Here is a 23777-nt window from a genome sequence, read left to right on the forward strand (position 1 = left end):
TATTTAAATGCAGAATAATATCTATTTACAACAGCTCAGGTTGCAATGAAAAGGAAACACATCCTTTGACCACTAGATGGGGTCAATTACTTTGATATTCACACAATGTTGTAGTACTGAGTGATCATTATTTCTGTATTTGCAGGCAATCAGTATTATCCCAGGCAACACATACATTTTATGGGACGGTACTACCCTTACATCTAAAATACCTACTGATACAATGCGGTATAAGTATAGTACGCTATCAAAACTGCCCTGCAATTAAGCAGTTAAGTATAATTTTAAGCTTTTACTTCTCTAAAGATTTCTTAAAAATAAAGGTATACATTTCTAGAAGAAATTGTTTGCAGTCTAGCTAAACACAATAGGTTATTTTGGAGGTGTTGGCTTCTAATGCTATTTTTGTGATGAAAAATGTCATCTTTGCCATGAACTGAATTATACATAAAGCTGCTGAAATCAACTGTTCCTCTGAAGAACAATGTGTGCTCTTTCAAAAAGGCAAGCCTAAAAAAAAGATTTTGATTTGTTCAATAACATCAATACTATTCCATTAACGGCAAGAAGATCTTGTATCCTGTCGCATTGCATTTTGTGCACATCAATTGAGCCTGGAAGTGAGAGGGACACAGAGGAGAAAGGAGAGAGGGAGAGAGAGAGGATGACAAAAATAACAAAAGCAAGTGTCTGTCTACTGACTTGGTATCTTCCACTGTTACATAAAGGACCCTGCACTCTCCCCTATCCACCCCTCTCACACCAAGCTCCTCCCCCTGTGAATGACCATTTGGTATGCTCCACAAAGCCCTAACCTGCTGTTCTCATCCAAATACTGTAGTTGACAGAGTAAGTTCACTCAGAGAGAAGGGTCCTGTACTGTTCCATAGAGAAAGGAGAGAGTGTGTTTGAGAGAGCCAGTGAGTTTCTTGGGAGTGCTTTTACTCTCTGTCTGTCCCAGGAGAGGAGGGAGATGAGCTGTCCTGCTGAGGCTCTGGAGGGCTGACTGTTCCCCACCCCATCTCATCTCTGTGCCTGACTGTGTGACCTGACTCTCCAGTCCTCCTCAACAGCACACCTCATCTGATTCTGCAGCTCTCTCTCCGAAGCTGCCAGCACCATGAGCTCATCTGGGGCAAACCTCCACAACAAGCGTCTACCCTGTGAGTAACTTTAAAGCTTCTTTACCTCTCTTAAAAACTATTTGAATGTGTAGGACTTGGAAAGTCTACGTCACAATGGGAATATTCCATAAGTCATTACAGATCATTTTAGTCATTTATTCTGTAGTGTACTGTACTGTTTAAAAAAAATAATTTTCTATATTCAGATGTGAGCCAGTTTTCTACACAGGAAAATAATCCTGCAGCAACAGGAAATGTACATTATTATGTGGATTATAATTAATGGACAGTTTTGTGGGCGATTGATACAAATAAACTGACATTTCAAAGTTCAAATTACAAACTTCAGAAGCTTTTTTAAACCTCAAATACACTACAGGTTTTACATTTCCTGCATTGCAGGACAGTTCTCCTGCAACAGGGTGATCAAATTAAGATCCTACATCTGTAGTTTCAATCACTGTAATCCCCTATTGCTGAGCAGAACGCTACATAGAGAAAATTCCTGTCCATATTTGGGTATCTGTAGTAGCTTTACAGACAGACAAACTCATTAAATATTTAGTGAAGAGAAACACAAACCAAGCCACAATCAACAGAACCTGTTCAAGTAATTATGGGTGATTACTGATTCCTGCTGTTGTTATTGTTGTTGATGTTGTTGTTGGTGTGTGTGTGTGTGTGTGTGTGTGTGTGTGTGTGTGTGTGTGTGTGTGTGTGTGCGTGTGCGTGTGTGTGTGTGTGTGTGTCTGTGTGTGTCGGTGTGTGTCGGTGTTGGCTGCTTTGACTGCTCAGCCGATGTGGTAAGGACCTGGTGTTTGTTGATGTTACTAAGGCTGACATACTGTATGTTCTGCTGGCCAAATAAAGTCTAGAATGGTGAATCATCCCCATGAGTAATGTACCATAATACCGCTGTAATCAGTGGAACTTTACTCAAGACATTGAGGGTTCTTAAAGGGATACAGTATATTCTCATTTTGGATTGGGGCCTTAAAGACATCCAATGCTTTCACTGACATGAATCTCTAACTCCTAAAAAAAAAAAACAGCAAGAAATAGAACCCTTGTAATGAAACGGAAATTTAACCATTTTGAATGATTGGACAGGAATTTAGCCTGTAAAAATGATTGAGAAATTTTCTTCCAGTTTGAGAGCCACATAGGACAGAGTGAATAGGGAAAATTAACAGAACAGAGAATTATAGTGGGCATGGGTTGTGTCTGTATCTATAGATTGACTTCAGTGACATAGGGCTACAGACAGACTGTCCTACAGACGATGCTCTCACAGTGAAACACAGAAAGAGGAAATTGAATTTGTCACAATAGGGTCAGTCAGTCAGTGGCTAAATTTGATCAGACCATGACTGAGAGAGAAGACATCCTCTATCTGTGGGTAGACCGGTCCCAGTGCCCAGTGCCCTACCTGTAGGGTCTGTATTGTGTGGGAATGTTCTGTTTGGAGGGGCACAGTGGTGTGTGTTGGCTTGGAGGACTGTACAGCTGCTATCACACTGTTGAAAAGTTACATGACAGGTTGGGAATGATTCATGCGCAGTTTGTATTGAATGTACACCAGATAAGACATAACTGATTGCAAACACACAACTTATTCTCACATATTTTCTATGTTGTTGTGGACATGGTTTTGTTGTGGTGCCAACTATGCTCGGTGATCAAACATTGTGTGTCTCAGGTATCCCATTCAGGTATTCTACTCTTCACCAACCATGGTAGGTCCCTTCGTTTTCTGACGGGACTAACTCCATTATATAGATACGACTGGTGTCTCTCCCTGCAGCATTCCATGGAACTCCTATCTGTTCCCCATGTATGCTAGTGGCTCACAGGATTACTGTTGCCAGAGTGCTCATTTTAAACAGAGCCAGTCTCCCACTGAGGCAGACACAGCATAGTACATTTCTGATAAGGTGGTGCAGCTCACTGTAGGATGGAGAGGTGGCCACAACAAAAGCTTCTGGATTTATTCTACCTGTACTAATATTACTTTATGACTGCAACAGCTGCAGTGTAGATAATGTCGTTTTTTCCCCATGCATGGCTGACCAACAGCTTGATGAACACACAATATCCATGGATGCTGTGCACATGCAATGCCCCATGGTGTGTGTACATGTGCATGTGTGTGTATGTACATTATGTATCTGTACACACTACAGGCCTTGAATGAGCGTCTGTTCATATCTATTTCTACTTAGATCCTTTAATCTACACAGCCTAAAACCTTAGGCCTAAAACCAAGGCCTAAAACCAAGTCCTCCTAATTAGTTTGGATCAAATCTCCCATCATCCCATTCTCTGCTTGGTGAAAAACAAGCCCTGGTTCAGACCAGGTATACTTGTTAATGCCTACAGGCATATTGTAGTTCACTAAATACAACAACACAGTTATTATTCATTATTCATAAATCTGTCAGCATGTGCTGGACCCACAAAGCTCTTACACATCTCCCACATCAACACAGGTATCACAGGTATCATTAGTAATTGTATGGGAAATACATAGTGGTTTGGTTTCTGGTCTTTGCTGTTCACCATGGACCCACAACGATAGTGCAAAACTACTCAGGCTCATGACAGCACTCGATTTGAAAATAAGGGAGAGCCGCACACTCTAGGAGCTCAGATGCAAAAATGTAATATCCAACGTTTTGACAGCCAAGCTGTCTTCATCAGGGTATGATCACAAACACTGCGAGATGACTCGTTTATATAGTGTCAAAAGACACACAGGTGTCTGTAATATCATTGGTTAATTCTCAAATATAAAAATGGCATACAAAGAACAGCATACAAAAAACAAATGGATAGCATACGATCATAGATTCATTTTAGACTACACAAGCTTACAAACAATTACAATGGCAAAGTCACAATAATCACAAGAATGGCTTAAGATCAAAGTCTATGTTGAGACCGAAGGGAGCAAGGGTCTTTAAATTAAAGATCCAGGCAGCCTCTCGTTTTAACAATAAATTATCAAGGTCACCCCCTCTCCTAGGGAGGGTGACATGTTCGATGCCAATATAACGCAGAGACGAAATCGAGTGGTTTGCTTCCAAAAAGCACTAGATTTGAGAAATACCAACAACAACAGAATAGATCACTGTAAGGCCAGAACTATTCTATTGTGTCCAGCCAAACATTCCAGTGATGCTCTCCATTGATTTGAAAATAACAATGTGGGCTATTCATCACAAAAAGAGGATGAGCAACAAAGAGGTTCCAGGAACACCAGGAAAGGTGAACAATGTGATAGTTGATGTGTTGCCAAAGGGCATGATGAGTCATGATGGAGGGAACTCAGTTGACCAACAGTGTCACCCTATTGATGCTTTTAAGTACATCCGCTCCCTCACAACACTCCAGACAAATTCTGCTCATTCATGGTGAGTGAGTGTAGTCTAATGGAGACGTCTCTCAGTTTTCAGCTTCTTGGCTTCATTGTGGACGAGTAGTCTGCTTATGGGCCACGTAGAGGGCACTGGCACAGGAGACTGAGGCTGACTGACCTATAAATGGCACTATTGTCAGTCCGGAGTGTGAATGTTTGTGCTGGGAGAGGAGAGATGATGTCATTGTAGTATTTACAGAGTGGGCATGTGGTGGTGCCAGTCTGTGATTCAACCCATTGCAAGCTCCCCACACACACACAGTCCAAACACACACACGCAACGATCTCACACACACACACACACACACACACACACACACACACACACACACACACACACACACACACACACACACACACACACACACACACACACACACACACACACACACACACACACACACACACACACAGCTCAACTCTCAACATCAATAATTCACTCTCTTCGCAATTGGAACCAAGCCCAGATGGGAGGTTCAGGAGAGAGCAGGAGGATGAAAAAAGCCCAATAATAAATGGTGTAAACAAAATACGACAAGAGGCATCTTCTACATAATTGTTAATATTGTCATCTGTTTTATGTAAGGGAGGCTATTGCCTGCCACCCTGGTCAGTTTACATAGCCAGGGACGGTGCTTCACCTGCTAAACCCTTTCAATAAACAAAGTAATTGCACAGGGCTTCATATAATCTGATGTTGTTCTGAAGCAGTTTCTATGTTGCCCCCTTATTCACTACAATTGATCCAATGAACTTCCAGATACCTAGAGGCAGTCATGGCCAGCTGATGATCTCCATAGTGCCAGCTTTTGCCAGCCACTAGACTGTTGAGAGTGGAATTTGATGATGAGAGAGCAGTGGAAAAGACATCATGTTAAAACAGGAAGACATCCTCCTCAGCTAATGAGCTCCAATCAGTCGGTACATTCTTTCTCTGGCCTCTCCCTGTCTACTCATTCCTTCTCTCAGCTCTCACTATCTACTCATTCTTTCTCTCAGCTCTCCCTGTCTACTCATTCTTTCTCTCAGCTCTCCCTGTCTACTCATTCTTTCTCTTGGCTCTCCCTGTCTACTCATTCTTTCTCTCAGCTCTCCCTGTCTACTCATTCTTTCTCTTGGCTCTCCCTGTCTACTCATTCTTTCTCTCAGCTCTCCCTGTCTACTCATTCTTTCTCTTGGCTCTCCCTGTCTACTCATTCTTTCTCTTGGCTCTCCCTGTCTACTCATTCTTTCTCTTGGCTCTCCCTGTCTACTCATTACTTCTCTTGGTTCTCCCTGTCTACTCATTATCTCTCTAGGCTCTCCCTGTCTACTCATTACTTCTCTTGGTTCTCCCTGTCTACTCATTATCTCTCTAGGCTCTCCCTGTCTACTCATTACTTCTCTTGGCTCTCCCTGTCTACTCATTCTTTCTCTGGGCTCTCCCTGTCTACTCATTCTCTCTCTTCGATCTCCCTGCCTACTCATTCTTTCTCTGGCCTCTCCCTGTCTACTCATTCTTTCTCTGGCCTCTCCCTGTCTACTCATTCTTTCTCTCAGCTCTCCCTGTCTACTCATTCTTTCTCTCAGCTCTCCCTGTCTACTCCACACCTAATCTTTTTTCTTCTCTTTTATATGTACATTCCTTTTTTTCACCCACCTTCTTTGCACTTCCATTGAACTTTTTAGTCTTTGGTTGACCTTTCTTATCTCACTCCTTTTAGTTTTTTTATCCACTTTTCCTCCCAACTTCTTCCCTCAAACACATCTCCAGAGCAAGCGGTGAGATGGTGCATGTTGAAATACAATCCCTCCTGTTACCCTCCCACACACCCGCAGCAACATGTCCTGTCGTAAAGGTTACCCAGTCTCATCTCCCCCAGTCCCAAACAGCATTACGTCACATCTTGTTGGTCCTGATCAATCTGATCAGGAGTCACTGTCACTGCCTGCTGTTGTCTCACTGCCTGGCGATGTGCCAGCAGGTGATTCATCTCTTATCCTGAACAACATCTAACACTGATCACTGGTGCCATGTTGTCATCCTGTGAAAGAGAGAGAGAGAGATAGAGAGAGAGCACAGGCAGTGCTCACTCTGCCCCCAAAGAGACGTGTGTATATATAGAGAGAGAGCTGCTTTTTGTCTTCCACCGCAAGGAAACCTACATTTTCATGGCTGTGTCTTTGCAGTTTACTATCAATTCCAAAGGATTATTTAAGTAGGATTACTTCATTATTTTGGAAATTAAGTCTGTCACTTTTATGAAACCAGTTATGCTTGGTGGTAGAGAATTCCCTTCAAATGACTCTGGCAAACTAGTCTATAATTAGTGTTTGCACTAAAGGAAGTGACCATTCCCATAGGGTTTTTGTGTTGAGAGCTGCCTCTGCTGGGGAATGTAGGAAGGCCACAAACCAGCAGCCCCAGTGAAAGATCTAAAACCCAAAAGCAACTGGATCATCTAGAAAGCTAATCGTCCATGTTTTGTTCCCAAACACTGTTTGTCTTTCTGAGGCCAGCTCTTCCAGTCACGAGGTCATCAGCCCTTCAGCTCTCACTATCTCTGTATCTGACTAGCACTAAGGTCTAATGTGAGTATGATACAGAGAGGGAGAGAGGTCCCTGTTGGAAAGGACAATGTGCTGATGATGTCATGGTGTACCCCTTCCTAACCTTCCCGACATGCCTATGGAGTAAAATAACTTCCTCTCACTGGCGTCATGTCTTTAGAATCACTCCCTTACATCCCTGCTTTAGAATCACTCCCTTACAGCCCTGCTTTAGAATCACTCCCTTACATCCCTGCTTTAGAATCACTCCCTTACAGCCCTGCTTTAGAATCACTCCCTTACAGCCCTGCTTTAGAATCACTCCCTTACAGCCCTGCTTTAGAATCACTCCCTTACAGCCCTGCTTTAGAATCACTCCCTTACAGCCCTGCTTTTGTGTTTGTCTGAAAGGGCTTTTTCTGTTTTTCCCGTCAGAGTGGAGGATCTGGGTTTGTCTTTGTGTGGGGAGGCAGAGTGGGAAAGCTGACACGTCCGGCTCTGTTCGAGTCCGACTCATTCCACACGTCCAGCTGGTACTGAGCCCTAATCCCGCACTCTGTCCAACCCCCAACTCATTTCCCTGAGGGGGAGAGAGGGAGTGAGTAAAAACAACGGAAAAACCTTTCTGTAAGAAAGTCAGGTCAAACTTAAAGCCCTCTGACAATCTGCTTTCATCTGTTTTGTCCCAGTCTTCTCTCATCTGAGTCCCCCCTCTTCCTCCCTCCTGAATAGCCGCTCTGTGTTGCCCACTGGCTGCCACTCTGGGTGGCTTGTGGTGTGAAGTGGGGGGTTTGGGTAAGGAATGGAGAATGATTGTCCGGAAAAGTGATCTCAGCAATCCGAGATATTGTGACCCTGTCATTTTGTGACCCTGTTTTTTCCCTTGTGAAAAGGGAACTGGTCAAAGGTCAAAAAGGTCAGCTGTGAGTTCCCCAGACCTTATTGATAAAGGGGATTAGATGGTAACAAAATGGGATAGGAAAATCAATGGGAAGATTTGCATTGTTAACTACTTTCCCTTTAGCTCATGTATAAGTCAGGTACCAGGCCTCTTAAGAAAAATACATAAAGCATCAATCAATCAATGTCAACCTGGTTGTAGGATCTTTTGCACTAACATGAGGATGAGGAAAACACTGAGTGATCCAAAGTATGACCAAACTGCTGTTCTCCCAAACTGCAGCGACATACTGTACTGTTATCAGTCTTTATTACTGTGATACACATTTAGACATCAGTCATGCAACCAGTATTTTTGAGATATACCCTGGCATGTTTTGATATTCCTCATATGCCTGGCCTCAATTTCTGCTGGCATCTTGCTTTGTCAGCATGGCTCTCACACTGCCCTCATAATAAGAGAAGGCGGGGTCATGTCTGATTGCATACGACCATGAGAAGAGAAAAAGGAGTCACTCCCTCCCCGCAATGCCAAGTGTCAGCTCTGCTCTAAGCACACAGACCTCTCCAGTGACCTTGTTGAATGCCATCTATACCTGACATAGTAAAGCCACACTGCTCCATGGAGATGTCTTTTTCTTTCTGCCTTGTTTTGGGGGGACAAATGTTAAGAGCTAACATACAGTTTGTATTGTTGTGCTGTTGTGTCTTTCTTATTTAACAATATCTAACACTTCTCTTACACTAATACACTTACAGTTGAAGTCGGAAGTTAACATACACTTAGGTTGGAGTTATTAAAACTCGTTTTTCAACCACTCCACAAATTTCTCGTTAACGAACTGTAGTTTTGGCAAGTCGGTTAGGGCATCTACATTGTGCATGACACAAGTTATTTTTTCAACAATTGTTTACAGACAGATTATTTCACTTATAATTCACTATATCACAATTCCAGTGAGTCAGAAGTTTACATACACTAAGTTGACTGTGCCTTTGAACAGCTTGGAAAATTCCAGAAAATTATGTCATGGCTTTAGAAGCTTCTGATAGGCTAATTGACATCATTTGAGTCAATTGGAGGTGTACCGGTGGATGTATTTCAAGGCCTACCTTCAAACTCAGTGCCTCTTTGCGTGACACCATGGGAAAATCAAAAGAGATCAGCCAAGACCTCAGAAAAATAATTGTAGACCTCCACAAGTCTGGTTCATCCTTGGGAGCAATTTCCAAATGCCTTAACGTACTTTGGTGCGAAAAGTGCAAATCAATCCCAGAACAACAGCAAAGGACCTTGTGAAGATGCTGGAGGAAACAGGTACAAAAGTATCTATATCCATAGTAAAACGAGTCCTATATCGACATAACCTGAAAGGCCACTCAGCAAGGAAGAAACCACTGCTCCAAAACCACCATAAAAAAGCCAGACTACGGTTTGCAACTGCACATAGGGACAAAGATTGTACTTTTTGGAGAAACATCCTCTGGTCTGATGAAACAACAATAGAACTGTTTGGCCATAATGACCATCATTATGTTTGGAGGAAAAAGGGGGAGGCTTGCAAGCCAAAGAACACCTTCCCAACCGTGAAGCACGGGGGTGGCAGCATCATGTTGTAGAGGTGCTTTGCTGCAGGAGGGACTGGTGCACTTCACAAAATAGATGGCATCATGAGATAGGAAAATTATGTGGATATATTGAAGCAACATCTCAAGACATCAGTCAGGAAGTCAAAGCTTGGTCGCAAATGGGTCTTCCAAATGGACAATGACCCCAATGATACTTCCAAAGTTGTGGCAAACTGGCTTAAGGACAACAAAGTCAAGGTATTGGAGTGGCCATCACAAAGCCCTGACCTCAATCATAAAGACATTTTGTGAGCAGAACTGAAAAAGCGTGTGCGATTAAGGAGGCCTACAAACCTGACTCAGTTACACCAGCTCTGTCGGGAGGAATGGGCCACAATTCACCCAAGTTATTGTGGGAAGCTTGTGGAAGGCTACCCAAAACGTTTGACCCAAGTTAAACAACTTAAAAGGAACGTTACCAAATACTAATTGAGTGTATGTAAACTTCTGACCCACAGGGAATGTGATGAAAGACATAAAAGCTGAAATAAGTCATTCTCTCTACTATTATTCTGACATTTCACATTCTTAAAATAAAGTGGTGATCCTAACTGACCTAAGACAGGGAATTTTTACAAGGATTAAATGTCAGGAATTGTGAAAAACTGAGTTTAAATGTATTTGGCTAAGGTGTATGTAAACTTCCGACTTCAACTGTATCTTACACTAATACAGAATCACATCATAATTTATGATATGCATTTATTTGTAAATTAGAAATATTAAAATGACTAGGAGTTATCTTCCACTCCTACATGTCTTCATATTGTAGTTAAGGCTGGTTGGTTGGTTCGTCGGTCCGTTGGTTGGTTGGTGGCTGGCTGTTTGGTTGCTTGGTCGGTTGGTTAATCATCTGAGTTATTCTGCATCATGAAGACAGCAAGTTCCTTATTCCAGTCCCTCCTCCATGGATTCCTTGACCAGGAGATTGACCAGGAGCTTCTCGTGGTCATGTGTTGGGGTCCTGTTAGAGCTCTCTGATTGTTATCAGTGGCTGTGTCTTCCTGTTCATGCAGGCTTGAGGTGGTAGAGCTGGAATTTCCATAGTCAGTGGTGTCTCCATCAATTGCTTGTGTTGTGATATCATCCTCTGATTAATCCACAGGTGTTCTGGTGTTCTGACAGTCCCTGGTAGGGCTCTGGTCTCTGGTTGAGGTGTCTTGGGCATGCTTTGTCTCCCCCTCAGGAGTTTTAGCCTTAAAAGAGATGGGAGCAGAGGCATCATGCCCATAGCGGGAACAGGGGCACGTGCCCCCTCAGATTTGTCATGTTGTAATTTAATTTGTATTATTTATGTAAAAAAAAGGTGTGGTTGTTGTTTCTCGGTCATACTACTAGCCACCTAGTAATTTTATGAAGTTGGCTTTATCTATCCCCCAATCTCCCAGCCTCATGACTAGCTACCAAGAAGCCATCACAGTGCAGTTATCACAAAACATATTATTTTCAGTGTTATAGCCTAACTAGACGATAGGCTATTAAGGCCTGGGGAAGAGGCAAACTTTAGGCTACTTTGGATTTGCGAGACATGTAAGACAAGACATTGCGAGATACAGATTATCAAGACATATGAGCATGTTTTTTTCTGCCTGCCCCCTCCTCTCTCTCCCTCGCGCTGGAACACCTGCTCTTTCACTTTGCTAATCAAATCAAATTGTATTGGTCACACACACATATTTAGCAGATATTATTGCGGGTGTAGCGAAATGCTTGTGTTCCTAGCTCCAACAGTGCAGTAGTATCTAACAATTCACAACAATATACACACATCTAAAAGTAAAAGAATGGAATGAAGAAATATTTAAATATTAGATAGAGCAACGTCGGAGTGGCATTGACTAAAATACAGTGGAATAGAATACAGTATATACATATGAGATTTGTAAAGCAGTATGTAAACATTATTTAAACATTATTAAAGTGACTAGTGTTCCATTATTAAAGTGGCCGGTAGTTCCAAGTCTATGAATATAGGGCAGCAGCCTCTAAGGTGCAGGGTTGCGTAACCGGGCGGAAGATGGCTATTTAACAGTCTGATGGCTTGCATCTAGACATTCCGCTAGCGGAACGCCTCACCAATATCCAATGGTAGAGCGTGGCGCGAAATACAAAAACCTTAAATGCTATAACTTCAATTTGTCAAACATATTACTGTTTAACACCATTTGAAAGATAAGACTCTCGTTAATCCAACCACATTGTCCGATTTCAAACAGGCTTTATAGCGAAAGCAAAACATTAGATTGTGTCAGGAGAGTACCCAGCCCAAAATAATCACACAGCCATTTTCCAAGCAAGCATATATGTCACAAAAACCCAATCCACAGCTAAATGCAGCACTAACCTTTGATGATCTTCATCAGATGACACTCCTAGGACATTATGTTATACAATACATGCATGTTTTGTTCAATCAAGTTCATATTTATATCAAAAACCAGCTTTTAACATTAGCATGTAATGTTCAGAACTAGCATACCCACCGAAAACCTCTGGTGAATTTACTAAATTACTCATCATAAACGTTGACAAAATACATAACAATTATTTTAAGAATTATAGATACAGAACTCCTTTATGCAATCTCTATGTCAGCTTTTAAAATAGCTTTTCGGCGAAAGCACATTTGCAATATTCTGAGTACATAGCTCAGCCATCACAGGCTAGCTATTCAGACACCCGCCAACTTCGGGGCTCACTAAACTCAGAATTACTATTAGAAAATTGGATTACCTTTGCTGTTCTTCATCAGAATGCACTCCCAGGACTTCTTCTTCAACAACAAATGTTGTTTTGGTTCCAAATAATCCATAGTTATATTCAAATAGCTCCGTTTTGTTCGTGCGTTCAGGTCACTATCCAAAGGGTAATGCGTGAGCGCATTATGTGACAAAAAAATTCAAAATGTTCCATTACCGTACTTAGAAGCATGTCAAACGCTGTTCAAAATCAATTTTTATGGTATTTTTCTCGTAAAATAGCGATAATATTCCAACCGGACAATGTTGTATTCATTCAAAGAGGGAAAGAAAAAAATGGCGAGGTCTCGTGAATGCACATCTCCAGTCTCTCTGTCACCAGGCAGTCCACTGACAAACTGTGCTGCTGTTATCTGCCCAGAGACAGGAGACGGTTTCTGAAGGCTTTAGAGAGCCAATGGAAGCCTTAGAAAGTGTCACGTAACAGCACAGATACTGTAATTTTGATAGAGATGCAACAGAAGGACTACAAATTGTTAGACAGGCCACTTCCTGCTTGGAATCTTCTCAGGTTTTTGCCTGCCATATGAGTTCTGTTATACTCACAGACACCATTCAAACAGTTTTAGAAACTTTAGAGTGTTTTCTATCCCAATCTACTAATACTATGCATATTCTCGTTTCTGGGAAAGAGTAGTAACCAGTTTAAATCGGGTACGTTTTTTATCCGGCCGTGAAAATACTGCCCCCTATCCCAGACAGGTTAAGATAGAAGCTGTTTTTCAGTCTCTCGGTCCCAGCTTTGATGCACCTGTACTGACCTTGCCTTTTGGATGATAATGGGATGAATAGACCGTGGCTCGGGTGGTTGATGTCCTTGATGATCTTTTTGGCCTTCCTGTCACATCAGGTGCTCTAGGTGTCCTGGAGGGCAGGTAGTTTGGCCCCGGTGATGAGTTGGGCAGACTGCACCACCCTCTGGAGAGCCCTGCCGTTCGCCACAGAACCTAAAAAGCAATGTGAGCAAGGCTTTGAAAGTTATTCTTGTTCTTCTTCTTTTTGAAAGCAATAGGCTTTTATAAGGACAATTATGATGAGTTAGTTCTCCATAGAAACCAGTGATGCATTACACACTTAGAAAAATATAGAACCTTAAAGGGTTCTTTGGCTGTCCACATAGGAGAGCCCTTTGAATAACCCTTTTAGGTTCCATGTAGAACCCTTTCCACAGAGGGTTCTACATGGAACCCAAAAGGGTTCTTCTACCTGGAGCCAAAAATGGTTCTGCCTGAAACCAAAAAGTGTTCTCCTATCCTTGTATCTGTCTGTGGCCCCAGGCCCACAAGTTAACATGCTCTCTTAGATTGAGGCTGAAGAAAAGTGCCGCCGGCATGGCGAGAGTGCTTCAGTGCTCCCAATTTTACACCTTTATTATATAATCCTAAATTAATCACACATCGGGCTTTGCTTTCCGCAGGGGAGTAACCAGAGTGACAATATCCTACTCTCTCTGGTTACATAAACAGCAGCTCTGGGAGATTTGTCGTTTAGAAAAAACAGAGTTGGAAATGACAATGGAAAAAGTTTTAAGGATTGTGGACTGATTTTAATCACTTCATGGAAACAATTATGATGAGAGAGGAGGAGGAGGGAGAGGAGAGGGGATGAGAACAGAAGAAAGGAAAGGAAATGTGAAAGTGCTTCAGGAGCGAAAGACATCTCTGTCATTATATGGCCTTATTACGTGCCTCAATTTAGCTGAATTGGTCAGATAGCTGCCTACATCACTGCAAGTTACGTTAGAAAATAGATGTGACAGGGGACGAAATGATGTTGCTCATTGTACCGAGTTACATCATGTACATACACAGAGCTGTTGTAATAGCTAATGAGATCTGATATGTTGTGGGTAAAGTTGGCTTCATGAGGGTGGTTCAAATCAAATCCATCTGAATCATCACAGTGAGTGAAGGCAATAGAATCCACGACAAAGCACAGTCAGGGCCTAATTCCATGACTTCAAACTTGTAACTCATAGAGCAGACAGAATACTAATGTTATGAACAGACATAACTCATTGAATGTTTGGCAGGATGCAGCAGACTTTCTCACCAGCTCTTTATTTTTTCTGTCATTTTGGTTTTGTGCCTCTGGAGCGCTGAGAGTTTGCTTGGGCTGGTGTCAGAGGCTGTCCCCCACATGGATCAGTGTCTTAGTGTTTGCCCACAGATGCCCAGTGATTCCCAATGGTGCCCAGTGGTGCAGTCAGACAGAGAGTCAGGCCCAGGAGGTGAGGTGAAGCCTCTCCTCTGCTATCTCTCCTCCCCTTCCCGGATGGCCCCAGGACAGGGCTTCCAGACTGGGGGAGACAGGGAGTTGCTGTGACAGGCCTGCCTCCTTTTGTCACTAGACAGAGGGCTCCACAGGACCCACGGGGTGTTTGGGGCTGACACAGCAGACTGGACTGGGGGGGGGCGTGTTTGCCCTTTTCAGATAGACTTAAATCGTTCTGCATACAAAGGAAAACCAGGAACACCATTGGTATTACCATTATACCATTTGCTTACTGTAATGTTAGAGAAGCATGGGCAAAACAAAAGCAACACTGCTTTATGCGGTTACTTGTCATGACTCAGCAAGGATTAAAACAAATTCAGCAATAAAGACGTTGTCACGGTGACAATACTATTAGACATCCACTTGGAGCTTGCAGCCCTGTGGTCGGAGGCCAAGTTCCTCTTCCCCCTATTATTATTTCTGCCCTGATACCTCTATCTGTCCTCAGCTTCTTAGAGCCTCATTACTGTCTGAGCATGATCAGTGATCACAGCACAGGCCACATAATCTTTACATTATTCCCAATTTAGATCAGGATTAAAAGCCTCATACAATTAGCCCAATCCCTGCCTGTAGCTTCTCACTATGCCTAAATCCCCAGACAGTTTTGTTCAGTAGGAGGTCAATATATGGATGTGTTGAGAGGCGAGAGAGGGCAATTCATGTTTTAACACTTACAGAACTGTGCTGAAAGCCCCAATGTAGCCTATGTCAGTCTGCTGTATGTAGGCTAATGTCATGACTCTCCTGTGAAGATCTGAAGGATCAGGATACAGTGGGTCCGCTCTACATTGCCCCCTCTCTCCCGCAGAGGGGGAGAGGGGTGAAGTTCTGGAGAGGGGTGAAGCAGCCTCTGGAACAAGGCAGAGTTCATCTCAGCCTATGCTACCCTCCAGTCCCTCGACTTCTTGGCGCTGACGGAAACATGGATTACCACAGATAACACTGCTACTCCTACTGCTCTCTCCTCGTCTGCCCACGTGTTCTCGCATACCCCGAGAGCATCTGGCCAGCGGGGTGGTGGCACTGGAATCCTCATCTCTCCCAAGTGGACTTTCTCTCTTTCTCCCCTGACCCATCTGTCTATCGCCTCCTTTGAATTCCATGCTGTCACAGTTACCAGCCCTTTCAAGCTTAACATCCATATCATTTATTGCCCTCCAGGTTCCCTTGGAGAGTTCATCAATGAGCTTGACGCCTTGATAAGTTCCTTTCCTGAGGATGGCTCACCTCTCACAGTTCTGGGTGACTTTAACCTCCCCACGTCTACCTTTGACTCATTCCTCTCTGTATCCTTCTTTACACTCCTCTCCTCTTTTGACCTCACCCTCTCACCTTCCCCCCCTACTCACAAGGCAGGCAATACGCTTGACCTCATCTTTACTAGATGCTGTTCTTCCACTAATCTCATTGCAACTCCCCTCCAAGTCTCCGACCACTACCTTGTATCCTTTTCCCTCTCGCTCTCCTCCAACACTTCTCACTCTGCCCCTACTCGGATGGTATTGCGCCGTCGCAACCTTCGCTCTCTCTCTCCCGCTACTCTCTCCTCTTCCATCCTATCATCTCTTCCCTCTGCTCAAACCTTCTCCAACCTATCTCCTGATTCTGCCTCCTCAACCCTCCTCTCCTCCCTTTCTGCATCCTTTGACTCTCTATGTCCCCTATCCTCCAGGCCGGCTCGGTCCTCCCCTCCTGCTCCGTGGCTCGACGACTCATTGCGAGCTCACAGAACAGGGCTCCGGGCAGCCGAGCGGAAATGGAGGAAAACTCGCCTCCCTGCGGACCTGGCATCCTTTCACTCCCTCCTCTCTACATTTTCCTCTTCTGTTTCTGCTGCTAAAGCAGAAACCACTCTAAATTCCAAGCATCTGCCTCTAACCCTAGGAAGCTCTTTGCCACCTTCTCCTCCCTCCTGAATCCTCCTCCCCCTCCACCCCTCCTCCCTCTCTGCGGATGACTTCGTCAACCATTTTGAAAAGAAGGTCGACGACATCCGATCCTCGTTTGTTAAGTCAAACGACACCGCTGATCCTGTTCACACTGCCCTACCCTGTGCTTTGACCTCTTTCTCCCCTCTCTCTCCAGATGAAATCTCGCGTCTTGTGACGGCCGGCCGCCCAACAACCTTCCCGCTTGACCCTATCCCCTCCTCTCTTCTACAGACCATTTCCGGAGACCTTCTCCCTTACCTCACCTCGCTCATCAACTCATCCTTGACCGCTGGCTACGTCCCTTCCGTCTTCAAGAGAGCGAGAGTTGCACCCCTTCTGAAAAAACCTACACTCGATCCCTCCGATGTCAACAACTACAGACCAGTATCCCTTCTTTCTTTTCTCTCCAAAACTCTTGAACGTGCCGTCCTTGGCCAGCTCTCTTGCTATCTCTCTCAGAATGACCTTCTTGATCCAAATCAGTCAGGTTTCAAGACTGGTCACTCAACTGAGACTGCTCTTCTCTGTGTCACGGAGGCTCTCCGCACTGCTAAAGCTAACTCTCTCCTCTGCTCTCATCCTTCTAGACCTATCTGCTGCCTTTGATACTGTGAACCACCAGATCCTCCTCTCCACCCTCTCCGAGTTGGGCATTTCCGGCGTGGCCCACGCTTGGATTGCGTCCTACCTGACAGGTCGCTCCTACCAGGTGGCGTGGCGAGAATCTGTCTCCGCACCACGTGCTCTCACCTCTGGTGTCCCCCAGGGCTCTGTTCTAGGCCCTCTCCTATTCTCGCTATACACCAAGTCACTTGGCTCTGTCATATCCTCACATGGTCTCTCCTATCATTGCTATGCAGACGACACACAATTAATCTTCTCCTTTCCCCCTTCTGATAACCAGGTGGCGAATCGCATCTCTGCATGTCTGGCAGACATATCAGTGTGGATGACGGATCACCACCTCAAGCTGAACCTCGGCAAGACGGAGCTGCTTTTCCTCCCGGGGAAGGACTGCCTGTTCCATGATCTCGCCATCATGGTTGACAACTCCATTGTGTCCTCCTCCCAGAGTGCTAAGAACCTTGGCGTGACCCTGGACAACACCCTGTCGTTCTCCACTAACATCAAGGCGGTGACCCGATCCTGTACGTTCATGCTCTACAACATTCGCAGAGTACGACCCTGCCTCACACAGGAAGCGGCGCAGGTCCTAATCCAGGCACTTGTCATCTCCCGTCTGGATTACTGCAACTCGCTGTTGGCTGGGCTCCCTGCCTGTGCCATTAAACCCCTACAACTCATCCAGAACGCCGCAGCCCGTCTGGCGTTCAACCTTCCCAAGTTCTCTCACGTCACCCCGCTCCTCCTCTCTCCACTGGCTTCCAGTTGAAGCTCGCATCCGCTACAAGACCATGGTGCTTGCCTACGGAGCCGTGAGGGGAACGGCACCTCCGTACCTTCAGGCTCTGATCAGTCCCTACACCCAAACGAGGGCACTGCGATCATCCACCGCTGGCCTGCTGGCCCCCCTACCTCTGAGGAAGCACAGTTCCCGCTCAGCCCAGTCAAAACTGTTCGCTGCTCTGGCACCCCTATGGTGGAACAAGCTCCCTCACGACGCCAGGACAGCGGAGTCAATCACCACCTTCCGGAGACACCTGAAACCCCACCTCTTTAAGGAATACCTAGGATAGGATAAAGTAATCCTTCTAATCCCCCCCCCTAAAAGATTTAGATGCACTATTGTAAAGTGGTTGTTCCACTGGATATCATAAGGTGAATGCACCAATTTGTAAGTCGCTCTGGATAAGAGCGTCTGCTAAATGACTTAAATGTAAAATGTAAATGTAAGTTGGCCGTTTTATGACAGTCGGGTCCGTGTGTACTAAAAGAACAATTATGTCAGATCAGTTGTTGTTTTGGGATCTCATTAAGGACAGTATAACAACATAACTGTATCTCTGAATGTGTATATTTCCCAGTTATCAGATTTACATCTAAATGTTGTGGAACTTATATGATTAAATTTGAAACTCTTTGTGAGAAGATGAAATGTAATGTTAGCCTTCTAAATTAGAATTGTTTTTCATAGAAAGGTTTTAACTAGTCAGTGACCACACCCACGTGAGCACAGACATTATGTCAGAGTCATGGAATGCCCCTTTTTCCATAGTTTATAAATGGACTCACTAACAAAATTTACATTAGACCAGAGAAAGTGAGGATGCAGTCCACACGCTGAAATGGTTGCCATTTAAATGGAGACCAGTTACGTGCAGCACCAGCTGAATATGTTGCAAATGGTTAAGAAAATTAACACATTAGAACAAGCAGGCAGACGGTGTTGAATTGGACATTACGAATGGTTAGACTCTACATGACCAGCGGGGCCTACAGTGTGAGCTGAAAGGTACAAAATGGTTAGAAACTCTGAAACTCTCTCTCGAAGAAGACTACACAGGAACATTCAGTCTGTAGCTGTTTGAGTACTTCAGTCTAGTAAACTCGACCGAGAACCACCAGGTGGTATTTTGAAAGATTCATTCTAACTAACACTTCCTCTGGAAGATACGTTCTCACAGACACCTGAAACCAAGCTATGACTACAAAAGACATGGTGACCTCTGGTGGACAACCAGAGACTTACACAACCCGAGACTTTCTGTCCACTTACTCCCCATAGATGGATTGAGTGTTTTCAACAGAGAGACAGCAAAGTCATACACATGAAAATGTACATTGCAATTCTTTCGAATGAGCGTCCGTTCATGTGAAAAGTATTCGCATTTCCATGAGCATATTTATCAGCTGTATGTACGTTAGTAGAATTCCTTTGTCTCTCCCTTTTCCTCTCTTTAGAATCTGCCATTTTGTGTAACAAGCCATCATATCGGTTTAGTCCACTAGGGACTTTTCATTCCATTGGGTAGTAATCAATGTGTAAGCTATCCTGTTTGTGTGTTAATGTAATTCTGTGTGATTATTTAGTTAGTTAGTAATAAATATTTAAGCCAATTTGATCCAGGCTGCATCACATCTGGCCATGATTGGGAGTCCCATAGGGCGGTGCACAATTGGCCCAGCGTCACCTGGGTTTGGCGGGGTAGGACGTCATTGTAAATAAGAATCTGTTCTTAACTGACTTGCCTAGTTAAATAAAGGTTAAATAAAACTAAACTAAAAACTAAAAAAATTGTGTATCGCTGATTCATCATTTATGATAGGGTTCGTGCAGATATCCAAGAGTTTTGTGACATTCAGAATGAGACTGAAGGTAAATAAGAATTAATGAATTGACTGTGACTGATGTAAGAGATATTTATATCTTTAGAGTTTAGTCAGGAGATAGTAACTTGTTAAATAACTTTTCCCGTGGTGCCCCAGATTACTACTTAACTAATTGTTATATGATTAATTTAATCGCTTAATAATTGAATGTGGTATGTAATTATTTTATAAAATAACAGTCAAACACATTAATGATAGTCAAGACACGACACTACACATCACTTTATGATCTCACAGTACTTGTTCCATATTGCATCGCTAACCCATTAATGAGTGTGTTTACAGATTGAGTTATATGTTAACAGTGGAAGAAGACTTTTTGACATCTGTATACATGATGTGTTCAGGGAGCCCACCATAAAAAGGTGATGTAAACTGGAGGGTGGTTTACTCTGTGCCCAGAACACCCTGGCATTCTTCAGGTCATTCTGGGTTCTTGCATTTCTCTTTCCTCTCTCCCTGTGTATACACTTCAGTGCTGTCCCCTCCCCTGGCTCTAGCAGCACTCTGCTTTATTACAATGGTTCTGATGAGGTGGAAAATGTGATTGCATTCTGTCCTAAACAAGATTAATCTAGTAGGGGAATTGACAGCTGGCCTTTGCAAAGCAATTGGTGGGTGTGGAGGGATTGAATATAGTACACTACGGTAAAGTGTGAATATCGTATATATTGATCTACATCTCTCTGGCCATCCACACTGGTCAGGTAAGTTACGGACCTGCAACAGTAAAAGCATTAGCTGTATCTGGATTGAATCAGAATACATGGAGCTGTGGAGTTGACGTTTTTGAATCCCAGTGGATTGTCAATTGCATATTCTTCATGAACAAAGGAGAGCATTTATGATATGATATGGTTTACAGGATCAATCATCCAATCATATTTCAACGTAAGGCATCAGTATGAAATGTTGTACAGACATATGCTATGGTGCTAAAAGTGTCTGTTACACTTGGTTATACCAAGGAAACCAAGACTGCAAGAAGATATGAAAAGCCTAAAATTCTCAACCCCAGAATCTGAGATTACAGTTTCCTGCCGTTTCTTGTTCCCATGGCTCATTGTTGCCCCCTTCTGGTTATTGTTTGTTACAGATTTGGGGAGAAGTGTTGATTCTGCAGACCTGTTAGACTAGAGTTTCTGACTGGTATGTTCTGTTGTTCTATGTTCCAGCGGAGACAGAGCATGCTCAGAGAGTCCCAGAATTGGACTCAGCCCAGCAGCTGAAACTGAGAGAGAGACAGCGCTTCTTTGAAGAGGTATTTCAGCACGATGTGGACGTCTACCTGTCCTCTGCCCACCTGCAGATTCATGACTATAAGAGACGTGAGTGCAATCGGCATCACACACATGTATGCACACATGTACCCTAACCCTAATCTAAGCTTCATGTCCATTCCCCAGCTCAACCCTTACCCAAGCCATTACCCTAACCCCAGATTCAACTCCACAGCCTTCAAGTTCTCTCTCTCTCTCTCTCTCTCTCTCACTCTCTCTCTCAATTAAATTCAAATAGATTTTTTGGGGCATGGGAAACATGTTTATATTGCCAAAGCAAGTGAAAAAGATAATAAACTAATGTGAAATAAATAATCAAAAATTAACAGTAAACATTACACTCACAAAAGTTAGAAAGGAATAGAGACATTCCAAATATCTCTTTCTCTCTCTCTCTCTCTCTCTCTCACACACACACACGTGTGAAAGTTTCTGGGTCGTTCCACGAAATGAGTTCCTTTTGCATCCCTTTGATATTTTAAGTAGAAATGCTGAATTATAAAAAACCTGTTATGTCAAATGAAATGCCTGTTAATATAGACCACATGGAAAATTCTATAAATCCGATTTTTTACATGACTAGACTTGCATCCTCTATGATTTCTAGGAAGACTTTAACCCACTTAACCCCAACATTTCTCCAGGTTTTCACCATCATTGTAAAGCCCTATTTATTTTGTTGTCAGTCATTTCTGAAGATGATTAATTTGAAGGTAAAAAACATTTCATAGTCAAATCATAGTGTAAAGCAGGTGAGCTTGTTCTACTCCTTTTGGCCATTTTCTGGTGTTTTGGTGGACAACTGAGAGGGTCGAGCATAACACGTCAGCCCTGTTAGCCGTAGATAGAAGGCTAAAAATGTTTTAACAATGTACATTTTTTTGTGAAGCTTGCATTTACATACCCATCCCTGTTGCACACAACACGCTTCCATTCCTCCTGTCACAAGGGTATTTGGGGCTGATTTAAGATGAAGTCGTCTACTCTTTTACGGTCATCCCTGTTACTTCATTTGGCACTTAATAGTCACTTACTATAGTATATGTTTTTTTTAACCTACTGAGATGGGGAAACATTTTTTCATTAAGCGAACATGTGCTCTTTATGACAGAATGTTAAAATCAGGTGAAATAAAATGTTTATTTCCCACCAAGTTAAACTACTCGAAAGGCATCTAATTGGTGGAACAACCCTACTAAGTGTTACTAAACATTTCCTTTGAGAAGTGAAGCTGACATACAGTAAATGCCTCTAATCAACCACGTTTGTCTCTTGTGTTGTTGTTAGCTCCCATTGGCAGCGTCTCGTCCATGGAGGTGAATGTGGACATGCTGGAGCAGATGGACCTTATGGACATCTCTGACCAGGAGGCCTTGGATGTCTTCCTCAGCTCTGGGGGGGATGAGGGGGTGCTGGCCTCCCCTCTGCCAGGTAAAGGTGAGTGGAGGGGAGACTCGCATCTGAGGCAGTCCCGTGTTGATAGTGTAGTATTTGGCAGAGTCTAGGCTTTGTCCCTCCCCTATACTAGCTGGCAACATTAACTGCAATACTGAGTGCAGCACTGATCATCTGTGGCCTAACATCCCTTTCATTTCACCCACAGTAGTTCATGGCAACAACAACAACAATGAGGTCATCAGCCAGGGACGCTCTCCCCACAACACAGGCGGTTGCGTGGGGAAGTCCCGCATGTCCTCCACCTCCTCCACTTCCTCCACCAACAGCCAGAACACCAATGAGGATGGAAGGGAAACCCCTGTAGTCCAATCAGATGATGAGGATGTGAATGTCGGCACACTCTTGCTGAATGGATCAACCCCAGGGAAAGATGAGGAGAAGGATCGGCCCATCTTCTCTTCATAGAGGCCTTGCTTCACTTACAATATTCACTAACATTTTGGACATACTGGTGCTGACAAGTATCACTGAAACGGGACACTCACACAGAGAGGTGTTCCATGGACTGGCAACTATCACTTACAACATCATTTTCTTTACTCTTCATTTAGTTTTGTCTGAACTGTAAATATAAGGCCAAATCCTCTCAAAGCTTGCTTATCTCCATATATACTTCTGGCATATAGATAACAAGATACTTATTTTTATTTCCTCATTTGAGAGTCTAGTAGGGTCTGGCGATGTGTGATACAGACATTTGAGGAAGTACATTCCTGTGTGTACTCTACAGCCAGGATATGTACATAATAGAGTTGTGAAATATGCAACCATGTAAGCATGCTTTACTGTACTACAGACAGGGATTTACAATTGTGCAATTACACACACAAAAACATTATTTAGAGAGTAACTGCAATGCTGAGTAAATCTGTCCCTTAGTTCCCGTATTCTCCAAAATGTTGAACCAATCCCAAAACACCTGCCACAAATAAAAACTAAGGATGTACTGTACATATTGCATAGTGTTGCTTTCATTTTGATATATACAGTGCATTCGGAATTCAGACCCCTTCTCTTTTTCCACATTTTGTTATGTTACAGCCTTATCCTAAAATGTATTACATTTAAAAAAATCCTCATCAATCTACACACAATAACCCATAATGACAAAGTGAAAACATTTTTTTGACATTTTTGCAAATGTATTAAAAAAATAAACAGAAATACCTTATTTACAT

At 43.3% G+C, this 23777-nt stretch overlaps 1 protein-coding gene across 2 annotated transcripts; it reads left to right on the plus strand.

Annotated features, from left to right (window-relative positions):
• The first annotated feature begins 800 nt into the window (after window positions 1-800).
• Window positions 801-23550, plus strand: LOC106565802 (dysbindin). Of its 2 annotated transcripts, none has more exons than XM_014133351.1 (4): window positions 801-1163; window positions 21037-21189; window positions 22429-22572; window positions 22745-23550. In XM_014133351.1, exons 1-4 carry the CDS (start codon window positions 1121-1123, stop codon window positions 23002-23004), a joined length of 600 nt encoding a protein of 199 aa, XP_013988826.1. In that variant the 5' UTR covers window positions 801-1120; the 3' UTR covers window positions 23005-23550. The 2 variants fall into 2 exon arrangements, with proteins under 2 accessions (XP_013988826.1, XP_013988825.1); XM_014133350.2 differs by having other exon boundaries at window positions 807-1163; window positions 22429-22578.
• The last annotated feature ends 227 nt before the right edge of the window (window positions 23551-23777 follow it).

The sequence above is a fragment of the Salmo salar genome, chromosome ssa12 (genome assembly GCF_905237065.1).
Source record: "Salmo salar chromosome ssa12, Ssal_v3.1, whole genome shotgun sequence".
NCBI lineage: Eukaryota > Metazoa > Chordata > Actinopteri > Salmoniformes > Salmonidae > Salmo > Salmo salar.